Here is a 24,608-nt window from a genome sequence, read left to right on the forward strand (position 1 = left end):
GCAGTTTAAGCTCCAAGCTTCTTCAGGTTTCAAATTAGCTGTTCAAAACTACTGAAAAATATTTATGTACAAATGTACATATAAACTCATCTGAAATAGAATATCTGTAATGTCTAACAGTCATTATGTAACCTATACATATATCCTATGTCAATATAGGCATTAGTTTTGCTTTGTTTATTCACACAGGTAAATCTGAGACATTTTCGTAGAGGTCGAAGGAGATCTCTTGCACTTGTAGCACATACCGGATACCTGCCACATCAGCAGGATCCTCATCACGTCCACAGGAACACTCCACTGCATGCCAATGCACTTTGCCACTTTCATATTGCAGCCAGCATCAACCCAGCCACGGGTAATAAAGCACTGTTCAAAAATGTTTTTGGAACCAAGTAGATTGATTTTGATAACAAGTTATACTTTTAGTTATAATTAGGTAAAAAATTGGAGGTGACTTTCTTAGTTAATTTTTCATTATAGCCAACTCACTGGTTATACAAGATGAGATTTTTATTTATTTATTTTTTCTCCTGAAGGCTATGATTTGGCTTGTCATTTAAGGTCTTGATTAGCCATTGAGATTCTTTAGTAGTTTATTCAAATTTGAGATTTGAGCTAATTCTTAACACAGAGGTTAACATCACAGAGTGGTATTTTATAATTATTTATAGTTGTTAAAATAAATCAATGTGGTTAGTACTTGATCTTTGAAACCTTTTCAGAAATAGAGCAGAAATATGTAGAAGATACAAATGGAAGAATTAAGGAACTTATTTCTAAAGTAAAATATGTACTATTGGATTGAAGATTAGAATATCTGGATCTGTCTATAAATTTGAAGAACTTAAGTGCTTATCATTTTAGTAAATATTTTGTGCAAGTTTAGAAACCAACTGATCACAGCTGGGTCATTTAAAGTAGAACCTTAGAATACTACTGGGAAAAAATTAAAAATAATATTTGCATATGATTAATACCATCTGTACAGAAAGTGAAAAGTAAAAGCCTTTTTTCACCTCTATCCAACCTAGTTTTTCTCCCTAGAAGATAACCACTCTAGATAAGTTTTTATATATTTTGGGATATTCTTAAGCATAAATTTAGCAACATCTGTTTTCATGTAGCACACTGGATTTGCTGGATTGTATTCTTCAAAGAAACATAGCAATAAGTATGGCCCATTAGTTACTTGAATTAAAGTGAGAAGTACTCTGATAAGTTAACATGTAGAGCTACCAGCCCTAAAAGAATCCATGAACCAAGAAAGTGTAAAGGAGAGAGTATTGAATTATTTTTATTTAAAAATTATATAGGCTTGGAAAATATCATTACCTTTATCAAAAGATATACATTGACAGAGGCAATTCTAAGGTCAGTAGAAACATTTTGAGTATCTGCTGAGCAAAAGACAGTATTTTGAAAATATACTGGTAGAAAGCTTAAATTCTCACATTAATGAAAAGGCTACAAAATTACAGAAAAGGAAAACCTTAGTTTCCACGTAGCAGCTCCTTGATGACTACCTTCCAATAAGGAAAGTTCTAAAACCTTTCTTAGATTGTACCAAAGGAAAATCCCTACATATAGAGCAAGTCAAAGCAAAATAATACTAGCAGGTAGAATAGACCTTATGGAAAATCCATTTCCTGAAATTGAATCTATTGGAATTACCTTTCTGGATGCTTTATTTCTTATTTAAAGCCCCACTTTCAGATTTGGCTTCACTTATTTGCCCATCAATAGAAATAGAAACAGGAGAGGAGCTCCTAAGAGTATGTTCTCTTCATTCTAGTACTTATATCCTTTCCACGAAGATTTCTCATAAAAATGACTAATCAAATCCTTCAAGTAAGGTCAGGAGACAAAAAAAATGTGAGGTTTTTTTTTGTTTAGCCAGAATGCTTCTGCTAAAATCCAGTATTAGCCCCTCCTTGTGTACTTTAACAACCAGGCATGTAGTCTATTAGAGACATTGCTGGTCTCTTTTGATTTGATTGTAAGTCAAAAATTAGAAAATTCCACCCATTAGTATTCTTGAGGGCATTTTCTTAATTCCTGGCAGTAGTGTGTATCCACCTAGGAGCAATGGAATTGGTAGTTCAGTCCCTCTAGGCTTTTATTGAGTGTTTAGTCTGTACCAGTATAGGACTTAAAGATAGTGGTAGGAACTGGAGTTACAAAACAGGTCTGATCCTTGCTCTCATGAAGCATAGAATCAGTTTACATTCCCTAAATCCATTTCATCCTTTACTGTTTATCAGCATGAGACAGATTTAGATGTGATTTAATATGATAGACAAATTTTTCTTTCCTTTTTAAATTAGGGATCAAGTTATTTGTCATAACTTATTTTGAATTTGTACTTCAGTATGCTTACTTTAGCAATTATATCAAAAATAATACCAAGGAACAATTATTGTTTTAGCTGAATTTGTTTTTAAAGCCATTTTGAACATAAGGGAACCTTAATTTCACTTTTCCAACTTCAATCTTGATGCTAATAAATAAGTAGTGTCTATCTGAGAACTAGATGGGTGGGCTATTACAAAAGTTAATATGTCTGTGTATTAAGAAAGAAAGTTGTTGCTGTTCAGATAACTTATTAGTTCCTTTGACATCATGATGATGGTGTGTGCATGGTAGATCAGGTTAAAATGTTTCTTACCAAAGTGTATGTATAATTGAAGACATTCTTATTAAGATGTCTATAAATGATAGACATTTCTTAATGAGATTATTTTTAGAACTAAAGAAAATTATGCATATAAAAATAAAGTATGTTATATGACCTAGAATACATAATTTTACCTCCTTTATAATAGGTATATTAAATTTACCATTTGTTATCTTTAATAATAATTGTGGCAGACATTATGTTGGGAGTCTTATTTATAGGTTAAATAAAATGTATTGCAGAGGTCTAAAAGTAAATGTAGCAGTCAATAAAAATAGGAGACCTGGATGTTTGTATGCTAGAATAATAGAAATTTTAATATTGTTGCTTTTGTTGTTCTTTACAGATATTCCACTTCTTCCTTCTATTACATCTCTAAGTCTAAGTGAAAATGAACAGAAGAGTGGACCTTTTGTGGTACACTGGCTAAACAATAAAGAGTTACATTTTACTTTGTCCATGGAAGTCTTTTTACAACAACTTAGAAAAAGTTTTGAACAACCATCTTCTGAGGCCAGTGTGGAAGACTCTAATCAAGCAGATGTAAAATCTGATGAAGGTAAAGCTCTAAGAAGGATAAAATATGTAAATTTTTGTTTAAAATAGTAAAGATTCTTGTATTAGGGAAACACTAGCTACTGTCGGAAATAAACTTTATTTATTTATTTATTTTTATTTTTTAATTGTTTTGTTGCTTAAAGTATTACAAAGGGTATTACATATGTTTCCTTTTTTCCCCCGCCCTTGACAATCCCCTGGTCTCCCCTATCCCCCAGTGTCTTATGTCCATTGGTTATGCTTATATGCATGCATACAAGTCCTTCGGTTGATCTCTTACCCTCCCTCCTGCCCCCCCACCCTCCTCGGCCTTCCTGCTGTAGTTTGACAGTCTGTTCCAGGCAGCTCTGCCTCTGTATCTATTTTTGTTCATAAGTTTATAATGGTCTTTATTATCCATGAATGAGTGAGATCATGTGGTATTTTTCCTTCATTGACTGGCTTATTTCACTTAGCATAATGTTCTCCAGTTCCATCCATGCCCTTGCATATGGTAAGAGTTCCTTCTTTTTTTATAGCAGCATAGTATTCCATCATGTAGATGTACCACAGTTTTCTAATCCATTCATCTACTGATGGGCACGTAGGCTGTTTCCAGATCTTAGCTATGGTGAATTATGCTGCTAAGAACATAGGGGTGCATATATCCTTTCTGACTGGTGTTTCTGGCTTCTTGGGATATATTCCTAGAAGTGGGATCACAGGGTCAAATGGGAGTTCCATTTTTAGTTTTTTGAGGAAACTCCATACTGTCTTCCATAGTGGCTGCACCAGTCTGCATTCCCACCAGCAGTGCACGAGTGTTCCCTTTTCTCCGCATCCTCTTCAGCACTGTCGTTTGTGGATTTGTTGGTGATAGCCAGTCTGACAGGTGTGAGATGGTACCTCATTGTTGTTTTGATTTGCATCTCTCAGATGGATTAGTGACTTTGAGCATGTTTTCATATGTCTCTTGGCTTTCTGAATGTCCTCTTTTGAAAGGTGTCTATTTAGGTCCTTTGCCCATTTTTTGATTGGATTGTGTATCTTCCTTTTGTTAAGTTGTATGAGTTCCCTATAAATTTTGGAGGTTAGGCCCTTATCAGATATAACATTGGGAAATATGTTTTCCCATGCAGTGGGCTTTCTTGTTGTTTTGTTGATGGTTTCTTTTGCTGTGCAGAACCTTTTTATTTTGATGTAGTTCCATTTGTTCATTTTCTCTTTAGTTTCAAGTGCCCTAGGAGCTGTATCAGTGAAGAAATTGCTTTGGCATATGTCTGAGATTTTGTTGCCTTTGGATTCTTCTAGTATTTTTATGGTTTCCCGTCGTACGTTTAAGTCCTTTATCCATTTTGAGTTTATTTTTGTGTATTGTGGTCTAGTTTCATTTTCTTGCATGTATCTGTCCAATTTTCCCAACACCATTTATTGAAGAGACTATCTTGACTCCATTGTATGTTCTTGCCCCCTTTGTCAAATATTAATTGAGCATATTGGTTTGGGCCGATTTCTGGGGTCTCTATTCTATTCCATTGATCTATATGTCTATTCTTGTGCCAGTACCAGGCAGTTTTGAGAACAGTGGCTTTGTAAATACAGCTTGATATCTGGTATTGAGATCCCACCTACTTTGTTATTTCTCAGGATCGCTGCAGGTATTCAAGGTCTTTTTTTTATTCCAGATGAATTTTTGGAGAGTTCGTTCTAGGTCTGTGAAATATGCCGTTGGTATTTTAATGGGAAGTGCATTGAATTTATAGATTGCTTTGGGTAGTATGGACATTTTAATGATGTTGATTCTACCAATCCATGAACACGGTATGTTCTTCCATCTGTTTATGTCTTCCTCTATCTCTTTTTTCAACGTCCTGTAGTTTTTTGAGTAGAGGTCTTTTACCTCTTTAGTTAAGTTTATTCCTAGGTAGCTTAATTTTTTTGGTGTGATGGTAAATGGGATTGTTTTTTTAGTATCTCTTTCTGAAAGTTCACTATTGGTGTATAGAAATGCCTTAGATTTCTTGGGGTTAATTTTTTATCCTGCTACATTGCCAAATTCATGTATTAATTCTAGTAGTTTTTTGATGGAGTCTTTAGGGTTTTATATGTATAATATCATGTATGCAAATAAGGACAGTTTTACTTCTTCTTTTCCAATTTGGATGCCTTTATTTCTTCATCTTGTCTAATTGCAGTGGCTAGTACTTCCAGTACTATGTTGAACAGGAGTCGTGAGCGTGGGCATCCCTTTCTTGTTTCTGTTCTTAGGGGAAATGGTGTTAGATTTTGTCCATTGAGTATGATGTTGGCTGTGGGTTTGTCATATATGGCTTTTATTATGTTGAGGTATGATCCTTCTATTCCCACCTTGCTGAGAGTTTTTATCAAAAATGGGTGTTGGATTATGTCAAATGCTTTTTCTGCACCAATTGATATGACCATGTGTTTTTTTTTCTTTCAATTTGTTTATGTGATGTATCATGTTTATTGATTTGCGGCTATTGTACCATCCTTGCATCCCTGGGATAAATCCTACCTGGTCATGGTGTATGATCTTTCTGATGTACTGCTGGATCCGATTTGCTAGGATTTTGTTGAGGATTTTGGCATGTATGTTCGTGAGGGATATTGGCCTATAATTCTCTTTCATTGTGTTGTCTTTACCTGGTTTTGGTATTAGGGTGATGCTGGCTTCATAGAATGAGCTTTGAAGTGTTCCTTTCTCTTGAATTTTTTGTTGTAGTCTGAGGAGGATAGGTTTTAGTTCTTCCTTGAATGTTTGGTAAAACTTCCCTGTGAAGCTGTCTGGTCCTGGGCTTTTGTTTGCTGGAAGCTTTTTGATGACTGCTTCAATTTCTTCCATAGTTATTGGCCTATTGAGATTTTTGGATTCTTCCTGATTGAGTTTTGGAATGTTGTATTTTTCTAGGAATTTGTCCATTTCCTCCAGGTTGTCTAGTTTGTTGGAGTAGAGTTGCCCATAATATTTTTTAACAATCATTTGTATTTCTGTGGGGTCTGTTGTTATTTCGCCTCTATCATTTCTGATTTTGTTTATTTGGGTCCTCTCTCTTTGCTTCTTGGTGAGCCTGGCTAGAGGTTCATCAATCTTGTTTATCCTTTCAAAGAACCAGTTCTTGGTTTCATTGATTTTATGTATTTTTTTTTTGGTCTCTATGTCATTTATTTCTGCTCTAATCTTTATTATCTCCTTCCTTCTGCTCACTCTGGGCTTTTCTTGTTGCTCTCTCTCTAATTCTTTGAGATGTAGAGTTAGATGATTTATTACCATTTTTTCTTATTTTTTGAGATAGGCCTGTAGAGCTATAAACTTCCCTCTCAGGACTGCTTTTATTGTGTCCCATAGGTTTTGGATCGTCGTGTTTTCAATGTCATTAGTTTCCAGGATGTTTTTAATTTCTTCTTTGATCTCATTGGTGACCCAATCAATATTTAATAACATGCTATTCAGCTTCCGACTGTTTGAGTATTTTGGGTTGTTTTTATTGTAGTTTATTTCTAATATTATGCCATCATGGTCTGAAAAGATGGTTGGTATGCTTCCAATCTTCTTGAATTTGGGGAGACTTTGTTTGTGACCCAATATGTGGTCTATTTTTGAATATGTCCCATGAGCACTTGAGAAGAATGTATATTCCGTGGCTTTGGGATGAAATGTTCTGAAGATGTCAATTAAGTCCATCTGATCTAGTGAGTCATTTAGGATTGCTGTTTCTTTGCTGATTTTTTGTCTAGAGGATTTATCCAGTGATGTCAGTGGTGTATTAAAGTCCCCTACTATGATTGTATTGTTGTCGATCTCTCTTTTGATATCTTCCAGGAATTTTTTTATGTATTTGGGTGCTCCTGCATTGGGTGCATATATGTTTATCAGGGTTACATCTTCTTATTGTATTGATCCCTTTAGTATTATGAAGTGGCCTTTCTTATCTCTTGTTATGTCCTTCACTTTGAGGTCTATTTTATCCAATATAAGTATTGCTACCCCAGCTTTCTTTTCATTTCCATTTGCCTGAAAGATATTTTTCCATCCCTTCACTTTCAGTCTGTGTGAGTCCCTTCTTCTGAGGCGGATCTCTTGTAGACAGCAAATATATGGGTCATGTTTTTTTATCCATTCAGCCACTCGATGTCTTTTGGTTAGAGCATTTAGTCCATTTACGTTTAAAGTTATTATTAAAAGGTACTTGTTTGTAGCCATTTCTATTTTTTGTGCCTGTTTTCTTTCTTAGCTTTTTTTTTTTCTTCTTCTTTTTATACCAGTCCCTTTAACATTTCTTGCATTGCTGGCCTGGTGGTGATAAACTCCCTTAGCCTTTTTTTGTCTGTGAAGCTTCTTATTTCCCCCTCAATTTTGAATGATAGCCTTGTTGGATAGAGTATTCTTGGATTCAGTCCTTTGCTTTGCATCACTTGTAAATTTCCGTCCATTCTTTTCTGGCCTGATGTGTTTCTGTTGAGAAATCATTTGATAATCTAATGGGAGATCCCTTGTATGTAACTTTCCGTCTCTGTCTTGCAGCTTGTAAGATTCTCTCTTTGTCCTGAACATTTGCCATGGTAATTATGATGTGTCTTGGTGTGGGTCTTTTCGGGCTCACCTTGTTTGGGACTCTCTGGGCTTGTGTGACTTTTTTCTTCCCCACCTCAGGGAAGTTTTCTGATATTATTTCTTCAAATAGGTTTTCTAATCCTTTTTCCTCTTTCTTTTGTTCTGGCACCCCTATTATTCATATGTTGTTTCATTTCATGTTGTCCCATAGCTCCTTTAGGCTCTCTTCCTGTGTTTTAATTTTTTTCTCCAATTGTAGTTCAGTTTGGGTGTGTTTTGCTTTCTTGTCTTCTAATTCACTAATTCGGTCCTCCGCTTCTCCTAGTCTACTGTTGAAACTTTCAGTGGTGTTTTTTATTGCAGCTATATCGCTCTTCATTTCTTCTTGGTTCTTACCTAAGTTATTGATTTTTTCATCCATTTCTTTTTGATTCTTACATAAGTTGTTGATTTTTTCATCTGTTTCTTCTTGCTTCTTGCATAAGTTGATTTTTTTCCTCCATCCGGTTTATGCACTCTAGGACCCTTAATCTGAATTCTTTTTCTGTCATGTTGCATGCCTTTGCATCACTTAGCTGCTTTTCTGGCCAGTCCTCCTTTTCTTTCCTTTGAAGATTTCTTTGTCTACCTATGTTTGATCTCACCGACATATCTAGATGTTGGGTCGTTTAGTGGCTGCTCCCTGGGTGGCAGTGGCTCCTTGGGCTGCGGTTGCTCCTCGGGCGGTTGTGGTAGCCGCTGCTCCTCAGTTGGCAGCAGCTCCTCTGGTGGGTACTGTTCACAGCTGTGGTGGCTCTCCTGGCTGGTGGGGAGAGGCTTCACACACAGCTGCTGTTCCTCAGACAGAGGGTGTGGTGATCAGGAGGCTGCTGTTGCTTGGATCTGCTTTCCATGGGTAGAAGCATGGTTCCTCTAAGTTCACGTAGTTGCGCTGCTTGGGTTCCATTGGTCCTGGGTTAGTAGCCAATCTCTGGATGCTGTGGATGCTGGGTCTTTGGCTTTATACGCTTCCAATAACAGCCACTCAAGATGGCAAGTTCTCCGCAGCTGAGCCGGCGCTCTGGGAGAGATTTCAGCCGCAATCTCCAACCGTTCCCTTTCTCTGGGAGTTCTCTGTCTTTCCTGGCTGCAAACTGTCTCCCAGCTGAATATCTTCTGCTTATTAGGGCTGTATGTTACCCATTTCAGCTGCTCACCCTTATCTGCTCCTGGACAAGGCACGGGACACGTCCGTCTATACCTCCGCCATTTTCTTCTCCAGAAATAAACTTTAGAAGTGCAATGACATAATATAAATTTGGACTAGCTCATTTAATAATTTAGTGTAGATATTCCTTTTCCATGTAGCTTTCTACCACATGGTGATATAGGGACTCAAGATTTTCCATACTTAGGCATCAGTCAACCCTTAGGGCCTTGCATCTTAATCTCGGGACTATCTGTGGACTAGCAGCATGGACATTACCCAGGAGCTTGTTAGAAATGCACAATCTCAGATTCTACTAGAGCTACTAAACAAGAATCCATAGTTTTAATGAAATCCCCAGGTGATTTGTATATAAAAGTTTGGGAAGCATTACACTACAGCAGTGTTGGTGAGCCTTTTGAGCTCAGCGTGTCAGCATTTTGAAAAACCCTAACTTAACTCTGTCACATAGAAATTTTTTGATATTTGCAGCCATAGTAAAACAAAGACTTATATTTTTGATATTTATTTTATATATTTAAATGCCATTTAAGAAAGAAAAATCAAAAAAATGAGTTCGTGTGTCACCTCTGACACGCGTGTCATAGGTTCGCCATCACTGCACTAGGGCCTTAAACTCTTTTGCATTTAGCCTAGTCAGGTGGGGATAGAGGGAGAGAAGAAGGTAAAGCTGTTTCTCAACTTTGACTCAGAATTGGCACATATCACTTTCTCATTTCAGTGGAAAGCACTAGTCACAGGGTCCACGTAGTCCCTGACTGCATAGCCAGCCATCCTATGTTAAGGACTAGGAAGCCGAATTTGTGTTGACCAGCTAGCTATCTGCTACAGTTTGTGGTTCATAAATGTTTTTGTTTTTAAAAAGTTTTGTTTTAATTATAATATTGTACATGCTCATTAGGGAAAAAAATAAAATGGGTTAGATAGGTATAAAGTTTACATATTGTTTAGTGAGTGTCCTTCTACCTTTATTCTTTTCTATCTTCCTACATATTTGCATAGGCAGTTTTTTAAAAAGTACTATGGGAGTTCATTTTTAAACAAAATTAGTGTTTTGCAACCTGCTTTTCAAATTCAGTATGGGAACTTTTCTATTTCACTTTTTAAAAACATTTTCTGAGTATGCCATGCTAAGAGAAAACTAGCATTTCCTCTGTTGATGGACATTTAAATTGATTTGAGTAGTTTTTCACTATACTGGTAATGGTACAGTGACACATCTTTCCATCTTTGTGAGAATTTTTCTGTAACATACATTACTATATGTGGAATTGCTAGAGTGTAAACATTTTAAATTTTAATAATGTCTGTCAATTTTTTTAAATTTAACTTTTAAAAAAATTTTTTTGGGGGGTAATTAGTTTCAGGTGTACAGCATAGCATCTTCTGCCAAATTGACCTCCAGAAATGTTTTACCAGTTTATGCTCCCTCTAAGTATGTCCGTATATCTTTTTTTCACATCCTTGCCATCACTGGATCTTTTTATTATATTACTTTTGCCAGTCAATGTGGGGAAAATAGTATCTTGTTTTACTTGGCATTTTCTTGAAGCAAATTGAACAGAATTATTTTAGCTCTTCATGCCCTTTTCTTGATTTTCTATTGAATTACTTTTCTTTTTCTTAATGATTTATATGTCTTGACCAATTTTTAAAAACGAATAGTCTAACATTTTTGAGAGTCTCTTAAACAGAAATAGTGTCCAAGGTGTTTGAAATAGAGGTCAGAATATACATATTTACCTGGATTAACTTGGTGTACCAGTTTATTTTTATTTATTTATATTTTTATTGATTTCAGAGAGGAAGGGAGAGGGAGAGAGAGAAACATCAATGATGAGACAGAATCATTGATCAGCTGCCTCCTGGACGCCCCCCCACTGGGGATGGAGCCTTTGACCAGAATCGAACCTGGAACCCTTCAGTCCTCAGGCCGTCACTCCATCCACTGAGCCAAACTGGCTAGGGGTGTATCAGTTTATTTTTAATTACCTGTATGTTGAAGAAAATCTGGAAATTGGGTACTATAACTGTATTCCTTTAAAATAGTTTCTTTAAAATGTCATGCCAGTTATAAGTGCATGCTCCTAGAGCAGTGGTCACCAATCGGTGGTCCGCGGACCACTGATGGTCCGTGAGGTCTAAAAGGTTGGCGGCCGCTGACTTAAGGAAACCTTTGGAGCAGCGGTCGCCAACTGATGGGTCCACGAACCACTGGTGATCCATGAGGTCCAAAAGGTTGGCGACTGCTGACCTAGAGGATAGCTAGTATAGCAGACTCAGGTTTTGATAAATATGGTATTATGAAATCGTGCAAATTCCATTCTAATACTATATTTTTAAAATTAAGCCCAGAATTATAGCCCCAGATCCAACTCCCTCTCATTTTACCATGAGCAAAACTAAGATCCAGAGAATTGGTGTGTCTCACTTCTGAGTAGTTAATTGTGGTATATTTGGGTTTAGAAACCAGTTTACCTATTTTCTAGTGCAATTATAGCCCTTCTACCAGTAATCCAGTGATTTTAAAGGGGGGCCCATTTCTTGTTTATGAAAACTATTATGTCTTTCATCTTGAATGCATTTTTAAAGATATCTTTTAGCCCTAGTCGGTTTGGCTCAGTGTTTAGAGCTTCAGCCTGCGGACTGAAGGGTACCAGGTTCGATTCCGGCCAAGGGCACATGCCCGGGTTGTGGGCTCGATCCTCAGTAGAGGCCGTGCAGGAGGCAGCCAATCAGTGATTCTCTCTCATCATTGATGTTTCTCTCTCTCTCCTTCTCCGTTCCTCTCTGAAATCAATAAAGAAATATATTTTAAAAAGATATCTTTTAATTTATAGTAATAGCTTGATTGTATTTACTTGGTTCATGAATTCTTTTGCTTATAGAAATGGATGATGGTGTTGATGATCTGAAAATAAATCATGAAAAAAAGGAATTGAGTAGTGATAAAATGGTACCAAACTCAAGTTTTGTACCATTACCATCAGCTGCCATTGATCATCAGATTGAAGTACTTCTGTCTGAGTGGAGTAAAAATGCAGACATGCTATTCAGTATTCATCCCATGGATGGCTCTTTGCTGGTTTGGCATGTGGATTGGCTGGATGAATACCAGCCTGGTATGTTTCGCCAAGTACAGGTACTATTATTAAGATCTCTGAAAAGCTATTTGTTAAATGTGGGTACAGTTTTGTAATACCTCTTTATGTAATTCCATGCATTCTAATGATCACTTTCTTAATTCTAGGTGTCCTTTGTTTCCAGAATTCCTGTAGCTTTTCCCACAGGTGATGCGAACTCTCTCTGTAAAAGCATAGTGATGTATGCCTGTACCAAGAATGTTGACTTGGCTCTTCAGCAAGGGAAACAAAAGCCTCCTAGTCTCACACGTTCCACATCAATGCTTATTTCTTCTGGTCATAGTAAATCAACTAATAGCTTAAAATTAAGTATTTTTACCCCTAATGTTATGATGATTTCAAAGCATGCTGATGGCTCTTTGAATCAGTGGCTAGTCAGTTTTGCTGAGGAATCTGCTTTTTCTACAGTTATTAGTATTTCACACAAATCTAGATATTGTGGTCATCGCTTTCATCTTAATGATTTAGCTTGCCATTCAGTATTACCATTATTGTTGACAACATCACACCATAATGCATTAAGGACACCAGATGTTGATAACCAAAAACAACCTTATGATGCAATAAATACTGAAGATTTGGCACAACAGGATAAAAGCACCGGTGACATGACATTTCAGGATCCCAATGCAGTTTATAGTGAGCTAATTCTTTGGAGGGTCGATCCAGTTGGGCCATTGTCTTTTTCTGGAGGTGTTTCTGAGCTTGCCCGGATTAATTCTCTTCATGTTTCTGCATTTTCCAATGTGGCATGGCTGCCCACTCTTATACCCAGTTACTGCCTAGGTAAGCATTCTGATTTTTATTTAATATATTTAGATTTTCTGACATTATTGATTAAGGATTAAATTTTAAATGTTTATAAATACTTTGTAGGTGCATACTGCAACTCTCCTAGTGCTTGCTTCGTAGCAAGTGATGGGCAGTATCTGAGATTATATGAAGCAGTTGTTGATGCCAAGAAACTTCTCTGTGAACTTTCCAATCCTGAAATTTCTGTAAGTAAATGGCTTTTAAAACTAAACATTTTTTTAGATACTTAATTTATTCTTATTGGATATGTAAAGTCTAGTGTTCTACAATATGTGTTTCTGCAATACTTTTTGCTAGAGATAAATGGACACTAATAGAAGTTAGTATAATGTGCAAGTTATGTTAGTTCATATGCAGTTCTTTTCTAGGTAAGGTGAGCTGGAATAACAGGAGTGGGATTTTAATCTTAACCAACAAAGAAAAAAGCTTTCAGCTTGGTTGCAATACAGGATGGAGTCCTTTCAGCACTGTTGCAAAGCTTTTGCCTATGATAGGCAGCACTTCTTCCTGTGCTCAACTAATAGCAACCCATCATCTGCATATTTCAGCACCTCCAGCAAGCCAGTATTTTCATGTTTTTGGTTTTGATAGTTTAAAATATTCCCTGAGCCCTAGCTGGTTTGGCTCAGTAGATAGAGTTTTGGCCTATGGACTGAAAAGTCCCAGGTTCGATTCTGGTCAAGGGCACATGCGTGGGTTGTGGGCTTGATCACCAGTAGGGGGCATCCAGGAGTCAGCCCATCAGTGATTTTCATCATAATGTTTCTATCTCTCCCTCTCCCTTCCTCTCTGAAATCAATAAAAATATATTAAAAAATATTCCCTGAGGTAATCTTCAGCTTTACTGAGCTTCCTATTTAGGAGATTCAAGCTGTCTCCTCAACTACCAATTAATGTTTTTGTTAATGCCCTGGTTACAGAATTGCATAGGTGTCAGTGGTCTCCTCCAATCCTGTTTTATTTCTAAGTTATTTTTAATGCATGGTTTTGCAGAATAGAGTTTTTTCAAGCCACATATATAGCATTATAGTAGAAACACATTTATTGAGGGCCTTATATTTTTCAGGAATTGTTTTATGTTTCCTTTTTATTAAATTTATAAATAATACAGGTTTCAGGTGCACAATTCTACAACACATCATCTGTACACGGCATTATGTATTATTCACCACCCCAGGTCAAATTTCTGTCTATCACCATTTATCTCCCCTATACCCTTCTCCTTCTCCCATTCCCTGCCCCTTGGCAATCACCACGCTTTTGTCAGTGTCTGTGAGTTCTTTCTCTTTTCCTTTTCCTGTTTTGCTCAATCTCTCCACACCTCTCACACCCCACCCACAACTCCCCCTAGCCCCCAGACAGCTGTCAGCCTATTCTCAATCTAAGAGTTTGTCTCTGTTTTGCTTACTAGTTCATTTTGTTCTTTAGATCCCCCATATAAGTGAAATCATGGGGTACTTGTCTTTCTCCAACTGGCTTATTTACATAGTAAAATGCTCTCCAGGTCCATCCATGCTTCTTTTTTACTTTAAAGTAGTATTCTATTGTGTAGATGTATCACAGCTTTTTTTATCCACTCACATTCTGAAGGACGCTTGGGCTGCTTCCACATCTTGGCTATTGAAAATAACACTGCAGTGAACATAAGGATGCATATATTCTATTGAATTAGTGCTTTGGATTTCTTCGGATAAATTCCCAGGATAGAAATCCTGACTCATAAGGCAGTTCCATTTTTAAATTTTTGAGGTAACTCTATACATTCCACAGTGGTGCACCAATCTGCATACCCACCAGCAGTGCACCAGGGTTCCCCTTTCTCCTCATCCTAGCCAGCACTTGTTTGTTGATCTATTGATGATAGCCATTCTGAGAGGTGTGAGGTGATACCTCATTGTAGTTTTAATTTGCATTTCTCTAATGATTAGTGACCTCCTTGACCATCTTTTCATCTGCATGTCCTCTTTGGAGAGTGTCTGTTCAGGTCCTCTGCCTACTTTTTAAAAAATATATATTTTATTAATTTTTTACAGCGAGGAAGGGAGAGGGATAGAGAGTTAGAAACATCGATGAGAGAGAAACATCAATCAGCTGCCTCCTACACACCTCCTACTGGAGATGTGCCTGCAACCAAGGTACATGCCTTTGACCGGAATCGAACCTGGCACCTTTCAGTCTGCAGGCCGACGCTCTATCCACTGAGTCAAACAGGCCAAGGCTCCTCTGACTATTTTTTAATTGGATTATTTGTTTTTTTGACATTGAGTTGAATAGATGGGGTCCCTAGGCCTGGCCAGCGATCAGGGCCGATCAACTTCCCCACCTCATCCTTCTTCCCTCGCCACCCACGTCTGCCGCCACCTACTCCTGGTTCCCCGTCCCAGCCTGGGGCTGGTCCCGATTGCCTGATGGGGCGTCGGGGGGCTGGTCCCGGTCATCTGCTGGCCAGGGGGAGGGGCCAACTGCCACCATGGTGGGTGGGCAGCAGGCCGATAAGGGCCTGCCAGCCCCGGGGAGGATAGGGGGAGGGACCCAGGAGGTTGGCTGCTGGCCCCAAGGAGGGAGCCGGCCCTTGCCCCCCCCACCCCCCCCGGGAAAGGGGCCGCATCTGCTGCCACCCATCCCCGTTTCCCTGTCCCAGCCCAGGGACCTGCTGGCCTGGGGGAAGGACGAGGAGGTTGACCTTCAGGCACCGTCAGTGATTGGGGCCTGTGGGCTGGGAGAAGCTCCTGTGTTGAGCATTTGCCCCCTGGTGGTCAGTGTGCATCATAGGGACTGGTCATTCTGGTCGTTCCATCATGAAGGTCGCTTAGGCTTTTATGTATATAGATGGGTGGTGGATTTTATCAAATGCTTTTTCTGTATCTATTGATATGACAGTGTAGTTTTTATCCTTCATTTTGTTTATGTGGTGTATCATGTTTATTGATTTGAGGGTATTGTAGCAACCTTGCATCCCCAGAATAAATACCACTTGATCATGGTGTATGATGTTTTTAATGTATTACTGGATTTGGCTTGCTGATATTTCATTGAGGATTTTGGCATCTATGTTCATCAGGGATATTGGCCTATAATTTTCTTTTTTTCATAGTGTCTTTATCTGGTTTTGGAATTAGGATAATGCTGGCCTTGTAAAATGAGCTTGGGAATCTTCCCTCCTCTTGAATTTTTTTGAATAGTTTGAGAAGGATATGTGTTAGCTCTTCTTTGAATGTTTGATAAAATTCATCTGTGAAGCCATCTAATCAGGACATTTGTTAATTGGGAGTTTTTTAAAATTACTGCTTCAGTTTCACTAGTTGTAATCTGTCTATTCAGATTCTCTGGTTCTTCCTGATACAGTTCTGGAAGATTATGTGTTTCTAGCAATTTTTTTTTTTTAATATTTAATGAGAGCCTGTTGTCGGCCCGTTTGTTTTGTGTGTGTGTGTGTGTGTGTGTGTTGTTTTTTTGTTTTTAATTTAAGTTCTTTATAGTTTAAAGTATTACATATGTCTCCTTTTTCCCCATTGTGTTTCTAGGAATTTATCTATTTTGTCCATATTGCCCAATTAGTTGGCATATAGTTGTAGGAAATGTTTTAAGTGCTGGAATTTAGATGTGAGCAAAAGAGACAAAAATCGGAGCTTATATTCTAATGAAGGGATAAAGGGGGAAAGGTAAAACTATATTAAGAAATACCGTGGAGAGCAACATTCTAGTAAAGTAGTGGAGAGTGCCAAGTAAGGTGCTGGTCAGAGAAAGCCTCACAAAAAAAGGTACCATTTGAGTAAAGATCTAAAGGAGATGGCAGAGCTAGCTATGTGGATATTTAGAGTGAGTATTACAGGAAGAGTAACAGCCAAGGCAAAATCGTGAATCCAGAACATATTTGGTACTTAAAGGAGCAACAAGGATTTCACTGTGACTGGAGTAGACCAGAGTAAATGAGGTGGCAGGAGAGTAGTCAGGCATGAGTCAGAAAGTTAGCTTGGCCATACCATATGAGACCTCTTCGGTGATTGTGGCAAGTTTGGCTTTTACTCTGAATAACATAGAACCCATTGAAGAAAATGCCAGAGTGTGATATGATCTCAGGTTTTTTGTTGTTTTAAATTCTCACCTGAGAATATTCCACCTCCTCTCTACCCTCCATTGCATTTTAGAGAGAATGGAAGGGAGGGAGGGTAGGGGGAGAGAAAGAAGCATCAGTGTGAGAGAGACACATCAATTGGTTGCCTCCCTAATGAGCTCTAACCAGGGCTGGAGCTTGAACCTGCAACCCAGGTACATGCCCTTGACAAGGTATTGAACCCATGACTTTTTGGTGTGTACTGGCCGACACTCTAACCACTAAGGACATGGGCCAGGGCTGATCTCCGTTTTTTAAAGGATCATTTTGATTGCTATATAGATTAGACAAAGGACACAGAAGTGAAATCAGACCTATTCAAGAAGATATTATAGTAATTCAGGAGAGAGTCAAACGGCCTTTCAATGGTTGCAGGTGATAGTTATAAATACGGTAAGAATTGGTCCAATCTGGATGTGTTTTGAACATCAAATAGCTAGGGTTGGAATGGACATGGCTTTTGTGTGAGAAAAAGACAATGACTCCCAATCTTTGTGGCTAAGCATTAGTAAAAATAGAATTGCCTCAAGTTGAGTTGTGAAGAATGTATAAGTAGCAGATTTTAATATATATATACACACACACACACACACACACAAACACACACACATATATTATTGATTTCAGAGAGGAAGAAAGAGGGAGAGAGAGAGAAACATCAATGATCAGAATCATTGATCAGGAGACTCCTGCATGCCCCCTACTGGGGATCAAGCCTGCAATAGCTTTGGACATGTTAATTTTGAGATGCCTGTTTGACATCTAAGAGATCCAGTAGGCTAGTCTCTGGAATTTAGATGAGTGGCTGGTCTGAAGATATAAAATAAGTAGTTGTTAGGATCCAAATTTAAAGTAGTGGAGCTGAATGAAGTCACTAAGGGAGAGAATAGAGTTGGAAATTAGAGTGATAGAAGGATTGAACCCTGGGGCAATCCATTGTTAAAAGTGGAATGGTATGAGTGCGGTGTATAATGGAAGGCAAGTGAAGAAAATTACTTCAAGGAGGAGGAAGTGATCACCATGATCAAATGCTGTTGATAAATCAAGTATGATGAAGATTGAATTGAACAATATGACTTTGACTATAGCAGTCAGGACAAAAGTGGCTCAATAAACAATATATCAACTTGTTTCTTTAGCTGCATTCTTCTTACCTCAAAATTAGTGCTTAAAAAGCATTGATTCTTGAACAGTTCCAAGAGATTGATGTCAGTCTTTCACATTTGTAGATATAAAATACTTTTTCCCCTTACAATTACCAAGCATAGCTTTTGTTTTTCTAAGCATGGAGCTGTAATTCCTATTCATTCCTATGTAATTCCCTAGTAAGGTAAGAGTCCTAGGATGTTTATAATGAAAGAGACTTGAGAACTTATTTGTCTACACTTAAATGTATTTGTTATTGATTATTATGCCTAAAATTTTATGTTTTTGCTATTATTTTTAAGTGTTTAATAAAGGAGACACCTATTTTTGCTTATTTCCATTTTTTTGCAAAACAGAAATATGTTGGTGAAGTGTTTAACATCGTAAGTCAACAATCAACAGCCAGGCCAGGATGCATTATCGCATTAGATCCCATTACAAAACTTGTAAGTATGTTTTTTGTGGCCACTTAGCATTAGGTAAATAACATATATGTCAACTTACATTACTATTTATTTACATTCAGCAAGGCCGAAAAACCCAGCTGCTTCATGTTTTTCAAGAAGACTTCATTTTGAATAATCTTGAGAAGAAAAGTATGGGAAAAGATAGAATATTATCTGATGAAGGTAAAGACCAATTTTTTATGTAATAAGAAATGTTCTGTAGAGTATGTTAGGCAGTTAATAAAGATAAATTGATATAATATCTCATCATCTATTTGAAGTTAAAATTTTCTTGTGTAGGTTGTGGCATTATTTATCATAAATGTCAGTATCTTTACTTTTAATCAGGAAGTATAAGCAAATTGAGAGGGTTTGTCAATTATGTTTTCTAAAAAGCATAATGTAAATGTGTTTTGTCACTAATGCATGAGTGCTTTTTGGTAGATCTGCTCCTACCCTAACAATTTGGATAGTGTAGACACCTGTAATTTTAAGCAGTAGCTTAACACTTCAAGTTATAATTTAAAGACCAAATGTCTTAATTAAGACTTTTTTTAATAGTTTTGAAAATTATTTAAACACCTCCACTCAACATTAACTGTTTATTCTGCATAAAGGAAAACAGAGCACAATAAAGCTAAAATCTTTTAGTCATCAGTTTTAATTTTCAGAGCCAAACCAAACACAAAATTGACTTTTCTTATAAAGCAACCATGCAGTGTGTACCTGTTGTTTTAAAAGTTAGTTATGAGCCTCAAGGAATATTAATGACTACATTTTTATTTGTTCCAGATTTTTTTTTACTTCTATTGCACTTTTTTCTTTATTCTATCTTTTTTCCATTTTCCTTTGAGAAGTACTTCTTTGAGTTCTGTACTTTCATGTCTAACTAGAGGCCTGGTGCATGAATTCGTGTACCGGTGGGGTCTCTTGGCCTGGCCGGTAAACTGGGCTGATAGGGGCCATCTCTCCTAGTCCCGATCAGTGTGATAGGGGCCGGCTGGTCGGGTAGGAACTGAGGGAGGGCTCCAGGGCATGTCTGGCCTGTCTTGCCCGGTCCCGATCGGCTGGACCCCAGCAGCAAGGTAACCTACCAGTCAGTGTCTGCTCCCTGGTGGTCAGTGCACATCATAGCAACTAGTGGAACAGTCGAATGAATGGTTGAACAGTCGGACACTTAACATATTATGCTTTTATATGTAGGATTTCTTATCACTGCTTTCATTTAGTCTTCTATCATTTTGCCTGAGAATTCATGAACTGTGTAAAAGCACAGTGCTTTTATAACCTCAAAATATAATGATGGTAGGATGCTAAAAAATGAGAAATAAAGATATCAGTTACAGGATAAAGGGTTATTTATTATCAATAAAATGTTCTGTACTTTTCCTTTTTAATATTAAAGTATTAATAAGAATGCTAGTATTGTTAACAATTCCTCTCATTAAAACTTCCTTGTTAGTAAAATTTATCAGAAATAGATTTATTTCTGTTATTTTTTACTTTGTTATAATCCTGTATCCTTCCTTCCCTTTCTCTTAATTCTTGTAATTGAAATGCCTAACTCACCCAGAACACATTACCAAAGTTACCATTTCGTTTAGTCTCTTAAGATACTATGGTTATCTTTCTTTTCTGGTGTTCCTTTGAAACTTTTTTTCTATGAAAATTTAAAAGGACAAAATAGTTTTCTGATATTTTTATATGTTCTATGATTTATATTGTTTCTATATTGTAATTTTCTAGACATAAAATAAGGAAAACTTGGGATAAAATCTAGCATTTTTAAGTTTGTTTTTTTTCAGGCAATAATGAATTACCGATTTTATGATATATTTTAGATAGACGCATTTTTTTTTTTTAGTTTATTTTAAGCAACTTATGTGCTGCTTAAATTATGTAGTTTTGACTAAGAAAAATTTTCCTGAATTTTATGTTGGATAATGAATACATATATATTGGTCCTTAGATAAACATCATTAACAGGTCATTTCATTATGGTCTTATTTCAAAATATATTTGACAACACAATTTTCATCATGATATGTTGACTTAACATACCTATCACATAGTTCTTATCTGTTCAGAAATTCCCTACTTAATATGGTCTAATCTGTATGAACATTGTATTGGTGATGACTGTATTATGTGATTTTTTTTTAAGGCTGTCAGTTCAAAAATGAAATTTAAGCATAGCATACTTGTTAAAATTTTAAATTAATACAAATTCTTGTGGTAAAGTTGATTCTGTTCTATAATTCCAGTTTGTATTTGGAGCTGTAGATAAGAGTTTTGATTAAAAAAAATCAGTTATTTTGCCTGGCAAGCGTAGCTCCATGGTTGAGCACCAACCTGTGAACCAGGAGATTCGATTCCCGGTTGATTCCCGGTCAGGGTACATGCCTGGGTTGGGGGCTCAATCCCCAGTGTGGGGTGTGTAGGAGGCAGCTGATCAGTGATTCTCTCTCATCATTGATGTTTCTATCTCTGTTTCCCTTTCCTTTCCTCTCAAATCAATAAAATATATATTTTTAAAAATCAGTTATTTTAAGTTATCATATTTAATAAGTTATCTCACTTATCCATGTTGATAGTGAAAAATATCTTTAATATCCATAGGCAGCTCACCTAATGGGTTTTCTGAAAAATTCTACCTAATTGTAATAGAGTGCACTCAAGACAACCGCTCATTGTTACACATGTGGAATTTACATTTAAAGTCCATTCCTGTCTCATTGGGTGAGTCTTTTTGTTTTAACTTTAAGTAGGCTTAAATTAACAAAGTACATATGATTAGACAGTTCAGTGCATATTTTTAAAGCTGTTCTTATTGAATAGTGATAATATAGTTTATTCAGTTAATTAAAAATGCAAAATTATGTTCTGATTTTCTTGTTATAAAGAATCATTAATATGTTTATTACTTTTAAAATCTTTTATAAGGCAGTTTTGGATTATGAAATTTAGCAATTTATAATGTTTATAGGGTTCCCCCACACCTCTGGTTTTTGCTTTTTTTCTTATGTTTTATAGATGAAAATATAGATACAAAAATATCTGAAGCAGTTTGGCAGCCAGAAGAACATTATTCATCTTCTCCAGAGAAAATCCTATCTCCTTTTTCACAGAAGTATCAGGCTTGCAGAGCAAATCTCCAGAGTACCAGCAAATTAACTCTGTCTTCAGAAATGGTTTATAGCCAAGAGTTGCATTTGCCACAAGGAGTTGAGATAATAAGTGTTAAGCCATCAGCAGGTTTGTAAATATTGTGAAAAAAGACTGCAAACTTTGTAATCCATGAGTGCTTATTAGGTAATGAAAAATATGTGCAACTACTACTTTTTAAATTCACATAGAAACATAAATGGAAAGAATATCTTTAAGTACCCTAAATTTGATAGTTTAAATTTCTCATTGTTTTCAGATTGCTTTGACATTTATCAGTCAGTTGTAGTCTTAAATATTGATTCCTAAAATAAATTCTCATTATCCTTTTGTGAAGACAAAGTGAAAGTTTCTAGGGTAGCGATAGTAATGCCCCTTATTCCCCAACGTTGATAATATTAGTAGTGCTGCCCTGGAGCCGTGTGTTGTGAAGGATTATGAGTGTGGTGTTCCTGATTCATATTTAGTATCTTTATCTTAGGGCAGTGGTTCTCAAAAGGTGGTCCCCAGACTAGCAGCATCACCATTACCAAGGAACTTATTGGGGGAAAAAATTCTTAGGCTGTACCCTAGAATTTTGAATCAAAAACTCTTGGGGTCTGTTTTAACAAGCCTTTCAGATAATTCTAATGCACACAAAAAATAAAGAACTGCTGTTCTAGGGTATCAAGAAAACTAAGACAAAAATCTATCTTATTGTCACTTAATTCTTTCATTTTCATAGTCATAGTGTGGGTTTTGGTCTTTTCTACTTCCCTCACTTTTTTTTTTTTGACTGATTACTTGAATGCTTTTCAGTTGCTATGTTATCAGATACCTAATTTTTTTCTAATTTAAGTTGGCAGGTGTAGGTATTAACAGTGTTTTGATAACATCTGCATTCTACTTCTTTGTATATTTAATAAAAGTGGAATTAGTACAAGGAAAGTGAACCTTTGAAAAAGAATGACTCTTACATTGACACTTTTAAGAGCTATTATCTTTAGTCAGTATTATCTTCACTACTGAATTCCAATTAAAATAATATGGCAAATGTAAGAGAAACTGAGGATATTTCTGAAAACAATCCTCTTATTTAACTTTGGCCCCAGTTGAGTTTGGAGGAAAAAAAGAAGTTCTAGGGAGAAAGAAGAAATTTATTTTGTATGGAAAACCTAATGTATGGTACAGTAATCCACCCTTATTCTGAAGAATTAAGTTCCAAATCTCCCAGGAGATGCCTGAAACTGAGGATAGTACCAAACCCTAGATATACTATGTTTGTTCCTATATGCACATACTTTTTCACTGAAAGGAAGCACTTTACCACTTCTCTTTGGATTATTCAAATTGCCAGCATCACTACTCTTAGGCTTTTGGGACTATTATTTAGTAAAATAAGGGTTACCTGAACACAAGCACTGCGATACCGCAACAGTTGCTCTGATTACTAAGTGACTATCAGCCCGGTAGCACAATGTAGATACACTAGACCAGGGGTGGGCAAACTTTTTGACTCGAGGGCCACAATGGGTTCTTAAACTGGACCAGAGGGCTGGAACAAAAGCATGGATGGAGTGTTTGTGTGAACTAATATAAATTCAAAGTAAACATCATTACATAAAAGGGTACGGTCTTTTTTTCCAATAGTTTTATTCATTTCAAACGGGCCAGATCAGCCTGCGGGCCATAGTTTACCCACGGCTGCACTAGACAATGGGATGACTCATATTCTAGGCAGGACAAAACTGGGCAGTGTGAATTTTATCATGCTACTCAGATGGTGTTTAATTTAAAACTTACAAATTGTTTATTTCTGGAATTTTCTATTTAATATTTTTAGATCTCATTTGCTCGTTGGTATTTGAAACCACGGAAGGTGAACTGTAAATGAGGGGAGACTACTGTAAAAGTTTTTTCCTAGTCTTAGAATTTTTTTTAGTCAAGACTATTAGAAAATGTGCTATATTCCTGAGGACTTAAAAAAATTACAATTATGTTGAAATGGGCTTTTAAAATACGATAAATGTTCTAATTATAAGAAATGTTATATAGGACAGGGGTTGGCAAACTATGGGCCATCTACCTGTTTTGTAAATAAGTTTGAGTGGAACGTAGCCACATTTATTTGTATATGGCTATTTTTGATCTATAGTGGCAGAGTTGAGTAGTTACATCAGAGACCTATGGCTAACAAAGCCCAAAATGATTACTATCTGTCCCTTTAAGAAAAAATTTGCTAAATCCTGGTTTAGGAAATTAAGAGTATATGATTACAGTAAGCCCAAGAAAATGTTATGTCCCACTTAGGAATCTTCTCAGCATTAGTTATATCAAATACTCTAATCATTGAGTGCCCAATTCAGTATTTAGGTAAGCATGGCCCACTCACAAAATGCTATTGAAAAATATCAGAGATGTGACCCATGAGTGTTGACAAGTTTTTAAAACTGTGCTGATATCTTTAAAATAAGATTTATAGCCCGGCCAGTGTGACTCAATGGTTGAGTGTTGACCTATGAACTAGGAGGTCATGGTTCAATTTCTGGTCAGGACACATGCCTAGGTAGTAAGCTCAATCCCCAGTAGGGGGCATGCAGGAGGCAGCCCATCGATGTTTCTTTCTCATCATTGATGTTTCTATCTCCTCTCTCCTTCCTTTCTGAAATTAATAAAAAAGATATTTAAAAAATTATAAAATGAGATTTACAATAATATGTAAAACTAGTAAAGAGCTGTGAAAAGAATATTGGCGTGAGAACCAGGACATAAATTCAGGTTTTCTAATTCTACCTTAATCTAGCTATT

General features: G+C 36.7%; 1 protein-coding gene across 2 annotated transcripts in view; it reads left to right on the forward strand.

Annotated features, from left to right (window-relative positions):
* DMXL1 (Dmx like 1) overlaps nucleotides 1-24,608 on the forward strand; it is a 159,458-nt gene that overhangs the window by 52,611 nt on the left and 82,239 nt on the right. For both annotated transcript variants that reach the window (XM_081088668.1, XM_081088669.1), the window contains exons 9-17: nucleotides 190-358; nucleotides 3,024-3,236; nucleotides 11,883-12,136; nucleotides 12,245-12,923; nucleotides 13,014-13,135; nucleotides 18,567-18,656; nucleotides 18,737-18,839; nucleotides 21,276-21,395; nucleotides 21,690-21,911. In XM_081088668.1, the coding sequence (XP_080944794.1) occupies nucleotides 190-358; nucleotides 3,024-3,236; nucleotides 11,883-12,136; nucleotides 12,245-12,923; nucleotides 13,014-13,135; nucleotides 18,567-18,656; nucleotides 18,737-18,839; nucleotides 21,276-21,395; nucleotides 21,690-21,911 (1,972 nt within the window). The remainder of the gene's footprint in view (nucleotides 1-189; nucleotides 359-3,023; nucleotides 3,237-11,882; nucleotides 12,137-12,244; nucleotides 12,924-13,013; nucleotides 13,136-18,566; nucleotides 18,657-18,736; nucleotides 18,840-21,275; nucleotides 21,396-21,689; nucleotides 21,912-24,608) is intronic.

The sequence above is a fragment of the Myotis nattereri genome, assembly GCF_964212035.1.
Source record: "Myotis nattereri genome assembly, chromosome: 4".
NCBI classification, from domain to species: domain Eukaryota; kingdom Metazoa; phylum Chordata; class Mammalia; order Chiroptera; family Vespertilionidae; genus Myotis; species Myotis nattereri.